We start from the raw sequence: 13911 nt of genomic DNA on the forward strand, positions 1-13911 counted from the left end.
AGTAGTAGTAGTAAGAGTAGTAGTAGCAGTAAGAGTAGTAGTAGTAGCAGCAGTAGTAGTAGTAGTAGTAGTAGCAGTAGTAGTAGTAGCAGTAGTATTAATAGCAGTAGTAGTAGTAGCAGTAGTAGTAGTAGTAGTAAGAGTAGTAGTAGCAGTAGTAGCAGTAAGAGTAGTAGTAGTAGCAGCAGTAGTAGTAGTAGTAGTAGCAGCAGTAGTATTAATAGCAGTAATAGTAGTAGTAGTAGTAGCAGTAGTAGTAGCAGTAGTAGTAGTAGTAGTAGTAGCAGTAATAGTAGTAGCAGTAGTTGTAGTAGCAGTAGTAGTAGTAGTAGTTGTAGTAGCAGTAGTAGTAGTAGTAGTAGTAGTAGCAGCAGTAGTAATAGTGGTAGTAGTATTACTGAAATCTGATGGGAAATGGGGATAGAGACTTCTCTTGAAATCAGGAAAAAATTGTTCCTGTAGTGCAGTGGACACTCTTGTGTCTGCTGTTAGAGGGGTTCCAAGAGGTGGTATCATAAGTGTAATTTAGGACCAAAGTGGATTAAAAGATACCACAATCTTGGCACATTTTGCCCCATCCACATTAGCACATGCACTTAAGCTAAAATTGTGTACTGTGACAGTACATACCGCATTTGATTCAGTACCTACTGCTTGGCCGTTGATACAGTACGTACTGATTAGTATATGTGTATAGTATGAATGCAATCCGAACATACTACAACCGCCATGTTTGCATTGTCATGTGACCTACGACATCATCATAACCGCAAAAACCAAAAGAGCCTGCCAGATTAGAGCAACTGTTTATTGCTGTTTAAACCTTCAACAAGTTAACAGTTTCTTCAGGTGTTGTTAAACAAGTATGGTTTAACCACAAGGAACAAGGAACAACTTTTAATACCTTTAAGGTACAACTATAATACCTTACACTTAAAAAGAACAAATGTGCTGCCTTCCACCATTTTTTGTTCTGACAGCTATTCCATGCCAGTCCCCATTGCATTATGGGATAGTGCAGTGCGCATTGGTTTCATACTGCAAAATCTTGGCGATAGCAGTAGGTCATTCTTACCTACTGTTCTATAAATACCGAGAATTCGGACATACTACTCACTTGGCGTACTGCTTTTTGCCTACTGTGTAGTAGAGTAGTAGGGATATTTGGACTCAGCCTTAGATTTCTGGAAATAGCAGCTAGGCAAGAACAGAAAAGCATTGGCTTATGCCCAAACACATAAATAAAAAACTGCAGTGGTATACCACTTACACATGCACAAAAATAGAGCCCACAAAAGCTTTCTTAAAGAAGTGTATTTTCAGCATGTAAAGCAAATCATTCCATCTGCTCCAAAACAGTATTTACATGCCTATATGTGTACATGATCTGGTATAGCAAAATGAGTTCTTTTAATATTATGTCACTTCTCCCTACTCATAAGGCATCCCATTAAATTAGAGCATTGTTGACTCTAGAAATTAATCTGTTAGTGTATTAGTATTACCAAAGAGCACATACTTTTTTGTGAACTGTTTGTATTTATCTCAGTTTCTACAGGAATGGCTCCTAAATGTCCTCATTCATAATTTTAAAAAACGTTATAACTTACTGTAGCTAAAGATTAAATCATATTGTACTGTGTATTGTCACAGAAATCCAAATAATTTTGAATGATTCACAGACTTCCTTGACAACTGTATGTATTTCACCAATCAGTGATAAATAATACATGTTTAAAAAGTGCATTTACGTGTATCTCTCTCTCTCTCTCTCTCTCTATATATATATATATATATAGGAGAGAGAGTAGAAGTAAGCAGCTGGATTTGTAGAAATCTTGGTATTTGATCATCTTATTGCACAAAACTGTTTTTGCTAAGATCTGTAAAAGTTTAAGAATCAGCTGCTATAAAATGCGCATTGGGAAAGAACATGCACAGTAGTCATTCTCTAATTCTTCTAATTATTCAACTTAAAAGTATTTTGTCCTGTCTTACTGCTGAGTCTAATGGGTTTGCTTTCTGGGTCACTCTGATTAATGTCGAGCCTTTGGTTACGTAAATGCACTTTTCTTTGTATTTAGCTAACAGTGCAAAAACAACAAAGGTCAAACTGCCAAATAGCACAAAGACAAACAAACACTGATCATTCTTTATAAGGTTTTACAGTAATTTTTAATGTGCTATTTTTCAGGAATCATATCATATAAGGTTAATTCAGATGGAAATGAACATATTAAGGAGCAGAGCATGAGAGACAAACCGAGTAAAGCAGAGAGAAAGATATTTTCTTGGAAACAATCACAGACTTCCTACCTGTGAAGTTGCTAGCAGACAGATAGAGCCATGTGAGGGCTGGGATAAAGAGCAAGACGAAGGAGGCAGCCAGGAACTTCCTGCGCCCACGACACATTCCCAGCATCCTCTGCGATTAAGAGAGGGGGCGTTCAGGAGGCTGAGAGACCTCTACTGGGACAGCCGGTGTTAGCCAGGGAGTGCATGGCATTGACTGAATAAAAAAAAGGGAAAAAGGAGAGAGGATGAGCAAATATTAGATGAAGTGTACTGGAGGTATAAGGGATCAAGTTTCCTGTTCCTGGATTAAAGTGACTCCTTAGATAAGAGGCACCAACTAGTGCACATTATACAGCAACTCATCGACTACCCCCCAGCTTGGTGACTACACACTGTGCACTCCCACAGTGACCACTCACATAGAGTGACTGGTTTAGCAATGCAGTTTTGTCAGTCTGCATTTGATCATAGAGGTTCAGATTTTTTCAAGTATTTTTAACATTTTCTTATAGTGTGAAACTCTCTGTGACTAGTTGCAAATGCAGCGATGAGAAACAGCCAGTGAAAGTCTGAGAAGAAATCAGAAATACACAGCAGATCCCAGTTTATAATCTATTTATTTGTGTAGGAGGGTGAGGGTAAACTGTAAGTACCAATATATTTTTTCTATAAGAAATGATTTGGCATGTCATACCCAAATTATTGTTAGGAACATCCAAAATAAAAACAAACAGGACATTCCTGGTAATGCACGGTTCTCTTTGCAGAACAGACAATTCTTGTTGCCTGCATTTCCCCCAATTAATCCTTCCTCTACAATTGATCATAATTCTCTCTTTTTTTTTCTTGTTTCTGTACAAAATAGACACAAAATCACATGACAGAGAGGTCTTGCATTTATTTTCATGAGAAAGTAGGATGTAGGGATCTGGCACACACATACACATTGTGTAGTGTGTATACCTCATCTGCAATCGCTCATGCAATTTGCAAGCCACTGCATCCACCAAACAACTGATCACAATCATTTAAGTCAGGTAGTGTTCTCTAAGTCTTAAGCCCTATTCGATCGGGATTAATTCTGAGGATATATGTATGTAAAATAATTGTTACTGCAGACGTCTGTGATATTTATTGTCAATTCGTGCGGAATAAGCAAGTTCTGTAAAAACTGCTGAGATAGCCGGGTCATCGTAGTTTACGTGCTGATGGCCCATCACAGCAGCCCTATGCGTCATACGTAACATGGTGCTGAACCTCAGTGTTTGATAATACAACATGGCACTGACGAAACAAAAGAAAAGCCACAACTGGAAACTTTATGTTTAATTTCAGTTTGGTGTGAACAACGTTATCAAACACTGTTTGAACAAATGGCATGTAATCGTTCAGATTGGGAGATTTTTCGGAAAATTTTACGATAAATGTACGTCTGCCAAAGTAGAGTTTGGTGACTGGACTAAATGTCAAAAAAGAATCTACTACTTATAAAGAAAATATAGAGTACATTAAACGCAACAGAAGAAGTGGCTCAGACTGTGTGCAGTGTCTGCACTTCAAGGCACTGGATGCTGTGTTGGGTATGCATAATTTACTTTATCTGTTCCTAAATATCTAATGACGTGTACTTTTAAATACACTATACCTGACATGACATTAGTAAACTAAACAGCTTATCATAAATGTTAGCAAGTAGAAATACAAGGATAATGGGACTTTATTGACCTTTTTTCTTTACTTCATCATCTTTTACCCAGAAATTAATTTGCATGGGACACGTTTAACCTGGTGTTATTTTTACAGGCTGTTTTATAAAAGGTAAAAGACAGCACGGGAACATGTGCAGTCTGGAAAAAGTCCAGAAAAATTATATGACGAGTTAGCACAGGATTAAAATCACAGAGAAGCTCTGGTAATTATTACATTACCCCATCTCCCCATATAAAACTAATCCCATCCAAATAGGGCTTTAGTGTGCTTAGTGTTTTCATCAGTGATAAGTTTACCTGTTATCAGTTTCTTTTTTGTCTATTTTCAGCTTCTGTCTTTTTTTTTCTTCTTAAGTTTTTGTATTCAGCCATTCTTGCAATCTCCTACCACACCTTTAACCTCCACCATTTCATACAATCCTTCCATGCCTCAAACTTTATATTTTAATTGTTCTCAATCTCACCCTAGACCTTAGCCCCTCCTGTGAGGACAAGACACATTATCATGTTTTTTATTGCATCAAAAGTATATCAATGTCCGAAGCCAGTTGTACCAAGAATAAACACACACTCAGCAGGACACATACAGACTATGAACAAAGAATGCACTCCTTGATTCATGAATGAAGAATGAAATCCCTGACTCATATAATAGAAGAGTTTTCAGGCCATCACCACTAATACCTCTGAGCTAAGAGAGGCAAGTGCACTAAAATCAAAGTGTACAATTCATTCAAGCAATTACAAAATGCCTTTTCCCTAAGATAAAACAGCAAAATCCATTTGCCTGACAGATATGTAAGTAAAATTTTAAAAATGGGTTAGGGTTAGGGATAGGATTATTGCTTCTGCATAGAAAACACCCATTGAAACAAGTAGATACTGTATCTTCAAAGCTTATTACCACAGTATTGCTGCATAGGTTTGTAACCCTGCAAAAGGTACCTGAAGTAATCTGAGACAACCCAAACTGCCTGGCAGACAGCTATTGTTTTCATCCTTTAACCTCCAAGTGAAGGGACCCACATTTACCCTCAGCCCCAGGCAAACTACTGTGACCTGACAAAATGACAAACAAGTATATGGGTGCTGCTGCTGTGTTCCTAAGGTTCAGGCATTTATTCAGAGTCTCCTACAGAATCATCAGCCATATCACCTGTATCATTTTTATCTGGAAGAAGTAATTCAGCTGACCAAGGTGCATTGGAAAGATAGTGGAGGGCTATAAAAGTGAATGACATAGCTATTAATTTTAGAGTAAATGATGAGATTGATGGCAGAAACTAGGCTGACCCAGAAACAGGTGCTCAGGGAATGTAGGGAGATAAATTAAGAAGTGCAGTCAGAGCCCAGAGCATCATGAGCAGCGAATAAAAGTAGCATAGCTCTTAGTCTACATACAGGGACTGGCAAAACTCAATTAAAGGATACTGTATTTTGATATGAAAAATAAAAGCAATTTGGTATTAGAGGCATGAATTCAGTAGTGCCAATTCACCTGATTAAAGGTAGCACTCTGGAGAACTAATGTTAATGCTTTATAGCCTATCCTTCAGAAGCCACATTGGTGTTTTGTATTAAATTACAAAGGAATCAATAAATTATACTTTGGTTCCTAAAGTATTATTATTATACAATAATAACCTGTTGTTATGTTACTATACTATATTACTACTATATTATAGTATTATATACTATATTACTACTAAAGTTTTATATCATGGTAGGTAGTTGACACATTGCTGAGTCAGTCAGGTGTTTGGAAGCTAAGTAGTAGAAGCTAAGTTTGGAAGAACGATTTTCAAAATAATGTAGCTTTTCCAGTAACAAGCTACATTTTCAGTAAGTACTGTGCGTCACTTTTTTCATACTACACTGCTACCTTTTCTGTTTTTACATAACCAGCTCAACATTATTTTCAAATAAAACAAATTGTATTGTGAAAACTGTTGTCCATTGGGTACTGAGTTCAATACTTTTAATTACTGCTAAAGGTGCATTAGTGTGGGTGCCACTTGCATGTTCATGAATAACAGCACTGTGAGGCAGCTACAAATGATGCATTCTACTAGTGATGAAAACACGACTATAAAACATTCATGTCTATGGCGGTGCTGTGCATCCATCTAGGGAGAAGATGCTGTCAAACACTGGATAAAACAATGGTTTAAAACACTTCCTAGAGTGGCTGATGAGACCAACTTCAGAGTGACAGTCTCTATTGCAGTTGTTGCAGATGAATGATGAGTGAGTTTGTGATGAGGCCGCCCTCTCCTTCTGTGTGGTCCTCTTGGTGGCCTACATGTCATTCTGGGTGTTCTCAGTTGCTTGGGCTGCTTTCTATCCAGCCAGACTCCAGGCATTCCTGTCATTAGCCACACTTTCCCAGGAGTTTATGGCAATGTTGCAAGCTTCATGCTTTTCTTGCAGACATCTTTAAAACAGAGGTATGATCTGCCAACTGGTCTTGCACCCTTGGCAGGCTCACCGTAAAACCAGGCTTTTGGGACCTAACTAAGGTATATGTTCCTGACATGGCCTTGTCACCTGAGCTCACTCTGGCTGAGAATGGTGAACATCCTGGGGATGAGTGCATGCTGTAGGACTTCTGGCTACTGAGCACTGCCCTGGTAACTGGAAGATCCTCATGTGACAGCAGAGATTATAGCTGTTCAGTCTGTTCAGAGTGTGACAATTGATGGTGGTGAATGCTGCTGATGATTCACTGTGCTACTCACTAGACATACAATCTTCTGTAGCAGCTTGAAGAGTCCACTTCTACTGACCAGGTCAAATGCCATTGTCAGGTCAATGAATGCAGTGTAGAGTGGTTTCCTCTGCTCCCAGGACTACTTCTGTAACTGGTATAGTGATAAGATCATGTCCACAGTGGATTGACCAGCACTAAAAACACACTGCATCTCTGAATAGACATGGGAGCCAACTCAGGGTGACTCGTGCAAAGACCTTTCACACTATGCTGAGATGGAAGATGCCATGGTAGTTGTAGCAGTCATTATTTTTGCTATACTGACTATATTGGTTTTATTTCATGTCTTGTAGGACATAGTATTTCTCCTAACAGAGGCAGAGGAGCTGGTGGATGTGTGGAAGTGGTGCATTTTTCCCACCTTTCAGGATTTCAGGTAGAATGACATTGTAACAGGGGCCTTCCCACAAGCATGGCAGTCAGTGGCTTTGCAGCGCTCTTCCAGTGTTGGCAGTGTGTCTAACTCCTCCAGATCTGGGAAGGCATCCAGGGAAGCTCTGGTAACTTTGTTCTGGGTTACATACAACTCAAGATAGTGCTTGAGTTCCATCTGCTGCTGTTGGTCTGTGATGACTTCATCCATCTTGAACTTCAGAGCGGTGGTCTTGCTGATTCTTAATGTTTCTTAATGTTTCTTAATGCCCTCATACATCGTTCTTGCATCTCCAATTTCTACTGCATTCTGTATGCAGTTGCATAAGTTCAGACTGTAGTTATTAGAGCATCAACGGTAAGTCAGTTGTGTTTTGCTTTTTACTGCGTTCATTTCTGTGCTCCATCTTTGTGAAGGCTGTAACAGCAAAGTTGTAAATAGCATCACGGGGGTGGGACCATTTGGCTTCTACAGTATGCTACTGTCATCTTGAAAGGAGTCTGCTAATGCATCTTCCATGCAGTAGATGAACTGATGTATTTTCTCTGGGATGGATACGCAGAAAGTGTAGATTCATGGTCAGTCCTTCTTCATGAAGTGATGTAATTCTTTGGCACATGCCTCATTTTGCTGGCTAACTGGTCTGTGTCGCAGTCTGCCCAATGGTAGCTGCAAGTGAGGAGGGCATTCCTTAAATTTGCACATCTGGTTATGACAAGGTCCAACTGGTGCCAGTGGCAGGAATGTGGGTGCCTCCAGGACACCTTATGGGGCTCTTTGCACTGAAAGTATTTGTTTGTAACACAGAGTTCATTATGACAGCACAGCTCTAGCCATCTCTGGCCATTGCTGTCATGCCCACTACATGAGGCCTTAAGCATTTTAACATCACTGTCTGTTCCTACTTGGGTATTAAAGTCACCCAGAATTTACAGTGCTTCAGAGCTGAGAATTTTGCATATTTCCTCTTGCATTATAGAAGAGGTCATTTCCTTCTGGACTAGAGTGGAGATTGGGGGTGGAGATACTAAAGAGGTGGACTGGGCCTGATGATTAAGACATGCAGGTGGAGGTTCCTTTCTGATCCGCCCGATGGAGGCTCAACAGTGGCTTAAGGGTGTTCTCTTTAAGGCAAAGCCTACACCATACTGCCTTTGTTTGTCCTGGGACTTCCCTTGCCAAAAGAATATGAAGTATGTATAGAATATAGAATATGTAGAACCACTGTGTCTTGTGAGTACTGTAAACCTGTTCAATGTTGTCAGTGAGCCCAGGAATCATGGTCCTAATGTTCCAGCTTGCAATGCAAAGAGCTGAAGTCTTCTTTCTTTTCTTTGGTTTGGCTGCTATAAGGTATCAGTCTGTGATATATAAACTCTACACACCTAGTGGAGAAGGCATATCGTGGGAGTACAGCATCATATTGGCTGGGGCTGCCCAGCTTGAGGTGGGGGTAGCTTTCCAGTGAGATGCAATAATCTCTACCTGCCAGTATCAGTATCAATATCTGCCACTCACTGTGTTGTGCTGGTGTCATGCAACATTGCTGGAGTGACCTCTCCAGGGAGTTTGAAATCATAGTTTGCCTTCTACTAGATGGGCTGCATGACAAGGTTAACAAGCTCCATCTGACTGAGTTTAGAGTCAGAGTTGTCCTTCTCCTAGAATGACTGCCAACCAAGGATAGAGAACCCAGTCTGCCCTGTGACCAATTGTACCGTCAGGCACTCGATTGTGGCTAGACATAGCAAACTCTGTGAGAACAGGGGTACCATGTGAAGATGTTGCTGTGGGCACAGTAATGTACAGTATTAGAGCCCCTATGCTAGTGACTTCCTGCCTTGTAAAACCGTGGTCTAGTGGCACTACCTACTAAGATAAAAAAGGACCAAACACAAAATCTATCCATCCATCTTCTATACCGCTTTATCCTTTTCAGGGTCATGGGGAAACCTAGAGCCTATCCCAGGGAGCTTCGGGCACAAGTTCACACACTACGGACACTTTGGACATGCCGATCAGCCTACCATGTATGTCTTTGGACTGGGGGAGGAAACCCCCACAGCACGGGGAGAACAAGCAAACTCCACACACACACACACACACACACACACACACACAGGGCTACGGTGGGAATTGAACCCCCAACCCTGGAGGTGTGACGCGAACATGCTAACCACTACACCACTGTGTGCCCCTCAAACACAAAATACAATTTTTAAATGATACTATTATTTATTGAAGCAAAAAAGTTATCCAATACCAACTGGGCCTGTGTGGAAATGTATTTTCCCCCATAGTTACTAATTCCCCAAACAATCTATGAAACTGCATTCATAATAGGGTCTAGCTGGACTAGACGAAATCAGGAGTTCAACACTTAAATATAACTTTTTCAACTGCATGAAGTTAGTTAAAATGGTCTTAGTAGAGTACCTTAGTGAACAGTAGTAAATCTTCCCAAAAGTGGCCAACCTTTTTAAAGAAATTCCAGAAATGATGAGGAAGAACGTGATTGAAATACATCAATCTGGGAAGGGTTACAAAGCTATTACAAAAGTTTTGTGATGCCAAAGGACCACAGTGAGAGTGGTGTGGTGTGATGGTGTGGGGATTCTTTGCTGCTTCAGGGTCTGGGCACCTTGCAATAATGGAAGGAATTCATGAATTCTGCATTCTACCAGAAAATCTTAAAAGAGAATATCCAGTTTTCATTCTGTAAGTTGAAACTCAAACACGTAGGAATGGCTCCAAAAAGTTTTGGAGTGGCCTAGTCAAAATCCTGACTTGAACCAATTGAGATGATGTGGCAGGACCTTAAACGGGCAGTTCATGTTTGAAAACCCTCCAGTGTGGCTGAACTAAAGCAATTCTGCAAAGAAGAGTGGGACAAAATTCCACCACAGTGCTGTGAATCCAAACTGCGTTTGGTTGCATTTATTGCTGCTGAAGGTGGCACAACCGGATTTAAAATTTCAGGGGGCAATTAGTTTTTCCCATGGGTGACAGGTGTTGGAATATTTTTTTTTTTTTTGCTTCAATTAAATAAATAAAAATAAATAAAAACTGTATTGTGTGTTTACTCAGGTTGCCTTTGTTTTATGTTGTATTTCATTTGACGATCTAAAACTATATGGTATGAGATATACAGTACATAAAAACAGAAGAAATCAAATAATTTTTCACAGCACTGTACATCTGGAAGGGAGAGGCTTTATGAGATGCATCATTTTCCTAGGGGAGCTAAATATCCAGGCCCAGACCACACCACCACCCCTGGTTATATTTTCAACATTTATATGCATGAAAGTTTAACATGGCCACAGATACGTTTGTAACATATGCAAAGTGGAAATGACAATACCATTGACATCCAAAACTTTCATTATCAATTTAAGGACACACATAAAGGTGGGTGGCTTGTTCTGCTTTTGGTTATTGTTGTTGTTTACCTAGCTGGTTTAGAGGATGATCAGGAGTGATTGCATTAGACATTGGGAATTTTATGTTAAATTAATACATTGAAGCAGTAAATTAGCAAAACTTCTAACTGTTTTCTTTTTTGTTTTTACAGTTAAGTAAGGTTAATTGCCTATTACTAAGAGTGGTTTACAAATAGAAACCCAAACGGCATACCCTGTAGCTGCAGTGAAAATAACAACAATGTAGCTTCAATGTAGTTAGCAACTTTTTCTTATTGTAGGTAGATAATTTATCAAAATAGTACTTTAGCTGTAGTATTTTGTAGTTTGAAAAGATGCAATTGTATCCACCCCAACATTGCAGTTTACATGATGTTACCGTGTTAGTATAGTATGATGTCATAGTATGCCAACTACCATGTGAAATACATACAGTATATAAGAATTAATGTCCATCCCTGCCTGTAAAAAAAAAGACCAGGATCTATACATTCTTGAAACCACTGAAAAATCATTCTAATGATGAAGGATTCTAGTCTAGTAGAAAAAACATCATGACCCTTATTAGCAATCCAGTAAATTCAATGTGTTTTGCAAGTCACTTTATAAGCCTGATCTCTTTCTTAAGAGTACTGAATGGTTCTCCCTTTTGTTTAATTAACTCCTAAAACAAGGCCACATGGAAACAGTACAGAATATATAAGTAGGTCATGCTGTGCTGTTGTGTCCTAACCAGCATATTAAGCCTGTCACATTTACTCCAATACAACACTTCCACTGTCTAAGGTAATTGGAGAAGTCTATTAATCTCTTTCACAGTAGATGGAAGGAAAGACTGTGTGGTTTTCCTGGCTTCAGAGTGCATTTCTGTCAGGTGGCCAGAAAGATAATCTCAGAGATGAAGAGCCTCCTCTCAAGATCTTCTCCAGCAACTGAGGGTGACTCCTCTCCCTCAATCTCACCCTGGCTCTCTTTCTCTATGTCTCTCTCTCTGGCCCCTATTCTATGAATCACCCCACTCCTCATCTTCATCTCTCTCTTCATCAAGTGGAGCCAATTTTGTGGAGAAGAGCACCCTGATGCTAAGCTGGGGGAAAATGGAGCCTGGCTCATGCAGAGAAAACATGTTGATTAGAGATGTAAAGTGCTTCATTTTCCATACATTTTCTTACTTAGGTTTTCATTAACATGCTATAGGATGTTTTTAACCACCATCCTGTTGGCATAAATGACATTAGGGTACTTATCCACCAAAAACAATAAAATGTAGGAAATTAAAATAGGACTTCACAAAAAAAAATGGTCTGTGTCAGTACAAAATATCTTCAGGTGATGAATACAAATGTAAGCCATTGTGTATTAAGTTGTACAATACTAAGACTGTTATATGGCAAACAGTTGACTGAAATGGCAAAAGTTATCCCTTCTGACCAGCATGCATTTATACACCCAAATTCAACAACACTCAATTATTTCTCCCTCGTGTAGGATTTCAGTTAAATTCATATACAGTAGTGTGAAAAAGTATTTGTCTTTATTATTTATATAATTATTAATTATATAAATAATTATAATGACATCTTCAGTAACAGCTTCTTCCTGGTCAGGGTCAAGGAGCTCATCCCAATAAACTAGGAACAAGTGGGAATACTGTATATTTCGTACTAAAATGTTATTTATTGAAGCATAAAAGTTATCTAGTACCAACTGGGCCTGTGTGAAAATGTATTTGCCCCTGTAGTTACTAATTCCCTAAATCTTTGAAACTGCATTCATAATGGGGTTCAGCTGGACTAGACACAACCAGACCTGATTACTGCAAACCCTGTTCAATCAAATCAACACTTAAATAGAACTTTTTCAACAGCATGAAGTTGGATAAAAGGTCTTACTCAGTAACACGCTATGTCAAAGTTGAAAGAAATTCCAGAAATGATGTGGAAGAAGGTGGTTAAAATACATCAGTCTGGGAAGGGTTACAAAGCTATTTCAAAGGCTATTATTTTTAAATGGAAAGAACCCAGCATAGTAGTGAACCTTCCCAGAAGTGGCCGAACTTCCACAATTCCTCCAAGAGCAATCACATCCAAGAAAAATCACATCCAAATTCCTCCAAGGGCAATCATCCAGCAAGTCACAAACGAGCCAAGGACAACATCAAAGGAACTACAGGCCTCTCTTGCATCAATAAAGTTCACATCAATAAAGGTCACTGACTCCACTCTGAATTTTGCCAGAACACACCCTGGTGATCCTCAAACCTTTTGGGAGAATGTTCTGTGGACTGATGAGTTGAAAGTAGAACTGTTTCGTAGACAGGAGTCCCGTTCCATCTGGTGTAAACCAAACACAAAATTCCACAAAAAGAACATCATACCTACAGTGAAGCATGGTGGTGGAAGTGTGATGGTGTGGAGATGCTTTGCTGCCTCAGGGCCTGGACAACTTGATATAATTGAGGGAAACATGAATTCTGCTCTCTACCAGAAAATCCTAAAAAAGAATGTCCGGTCTTCAGTCTGTAAGTTGAAACTCAAGCAAAACTGGATTACGCAGCAAGACAATGATCCAAAGCATAGGAGTAAGCTAGTCCTAGAAGTAAGTGAAAGATTGATCTCCAGTTATCAGAAGTGTTTGGTTGCAGTTATTGCTGCTAAAGGTGGTATAACCAGATTTTAAGTTTAAGGGGGCAATAAGTTTTTCACATTGGTGATATGTGTTGGATAACTTTTTTTGCTTCAATAATAAATAAATGAATAAATAAATACAAACAGTATTTTAGATGTATTTTACATTTTAATATGTGTATACTCATATATACCCTTTGTTTTATGTTGTATTTTGTTTGAAGTTTAAAACTATTTAGTATACGATATACACAAAAACAGAAGAAATCAGGATGAGGCAAAAAAAATATATATTTAAGAGCAACATTAGCAACATGCACATGATAAATTTATGAAAAACATCTACATATTATAAATAGACAGTAAAGTCTATTTATAGACAACAAGGCAACAACACAAACTCAGTAAGAATGAGGAAAATGAAACCAAAACAGGGTTTAACTATAAACATCATCTACATTGGGGACACTGGGGTCATGTCTTCCCCACTTTGTGAAATCTCTAATTGTGTTCACACCACTTATGTGAAAATGTAGTTCATGCAAAAACATGCTTTTATAATATTGCGACCACAGTAAGCAATTTAAACACTTTCCAAAAAAGTCACTATAGCCTTTTTTTGGATGCCATTCATTTTCCAATGTGGCATCTGTAATAAAATACTTGCAAGTCTCCTCTGCAATAAAATTCATGCATCCAGATGGCTAGGGAATCA

At 38.9% G+C, this 13911-nt stretch overlaps 1 protein-coding gene across 1 annotated transcript in view; it reads right to left on the bottom strand.

The window, feature by feature from the left end:
- LOC128623386 (xylosyl- and glucuronyltransferase LARGE1-like) overlaps positions 1-13911 on the bottom strand; it is a 66149-nt gene that overhangs the window by 40013 nt on the left and 12225 nt on the right. The window contains exons 2-3 of the mRNA XM_053650423.1: positions 2317-2509; positions 556-558 (exon numbers count right to left, since the gene is read on the bottom strand). Coding sequence (XP_053506398.1) covers positions 556-558; positions 2317-2422 — 109 coding nt within the window. The 5' untranslated portion in view covers positions 2423-2509. The remainder of the gene's footprint in view (positions 1-555; positions 559-2316; positions 2510-13911) is intronic.

Source organism: Ictalurus furcatus, chromosome 19 (genome assembly GCF_023375685.1).
Source record: "Ictalurus furcatus strain D&B chromosome 19, Billie_1.0, whole genome shotgun sequence".
Classification (NCBI taxonomy): Eukaryota; Metazoa; Chordata; class Actinopteri; order Siluriformes; family Ictaluridae; genus Ictalurus; species Ictalurus furcatus.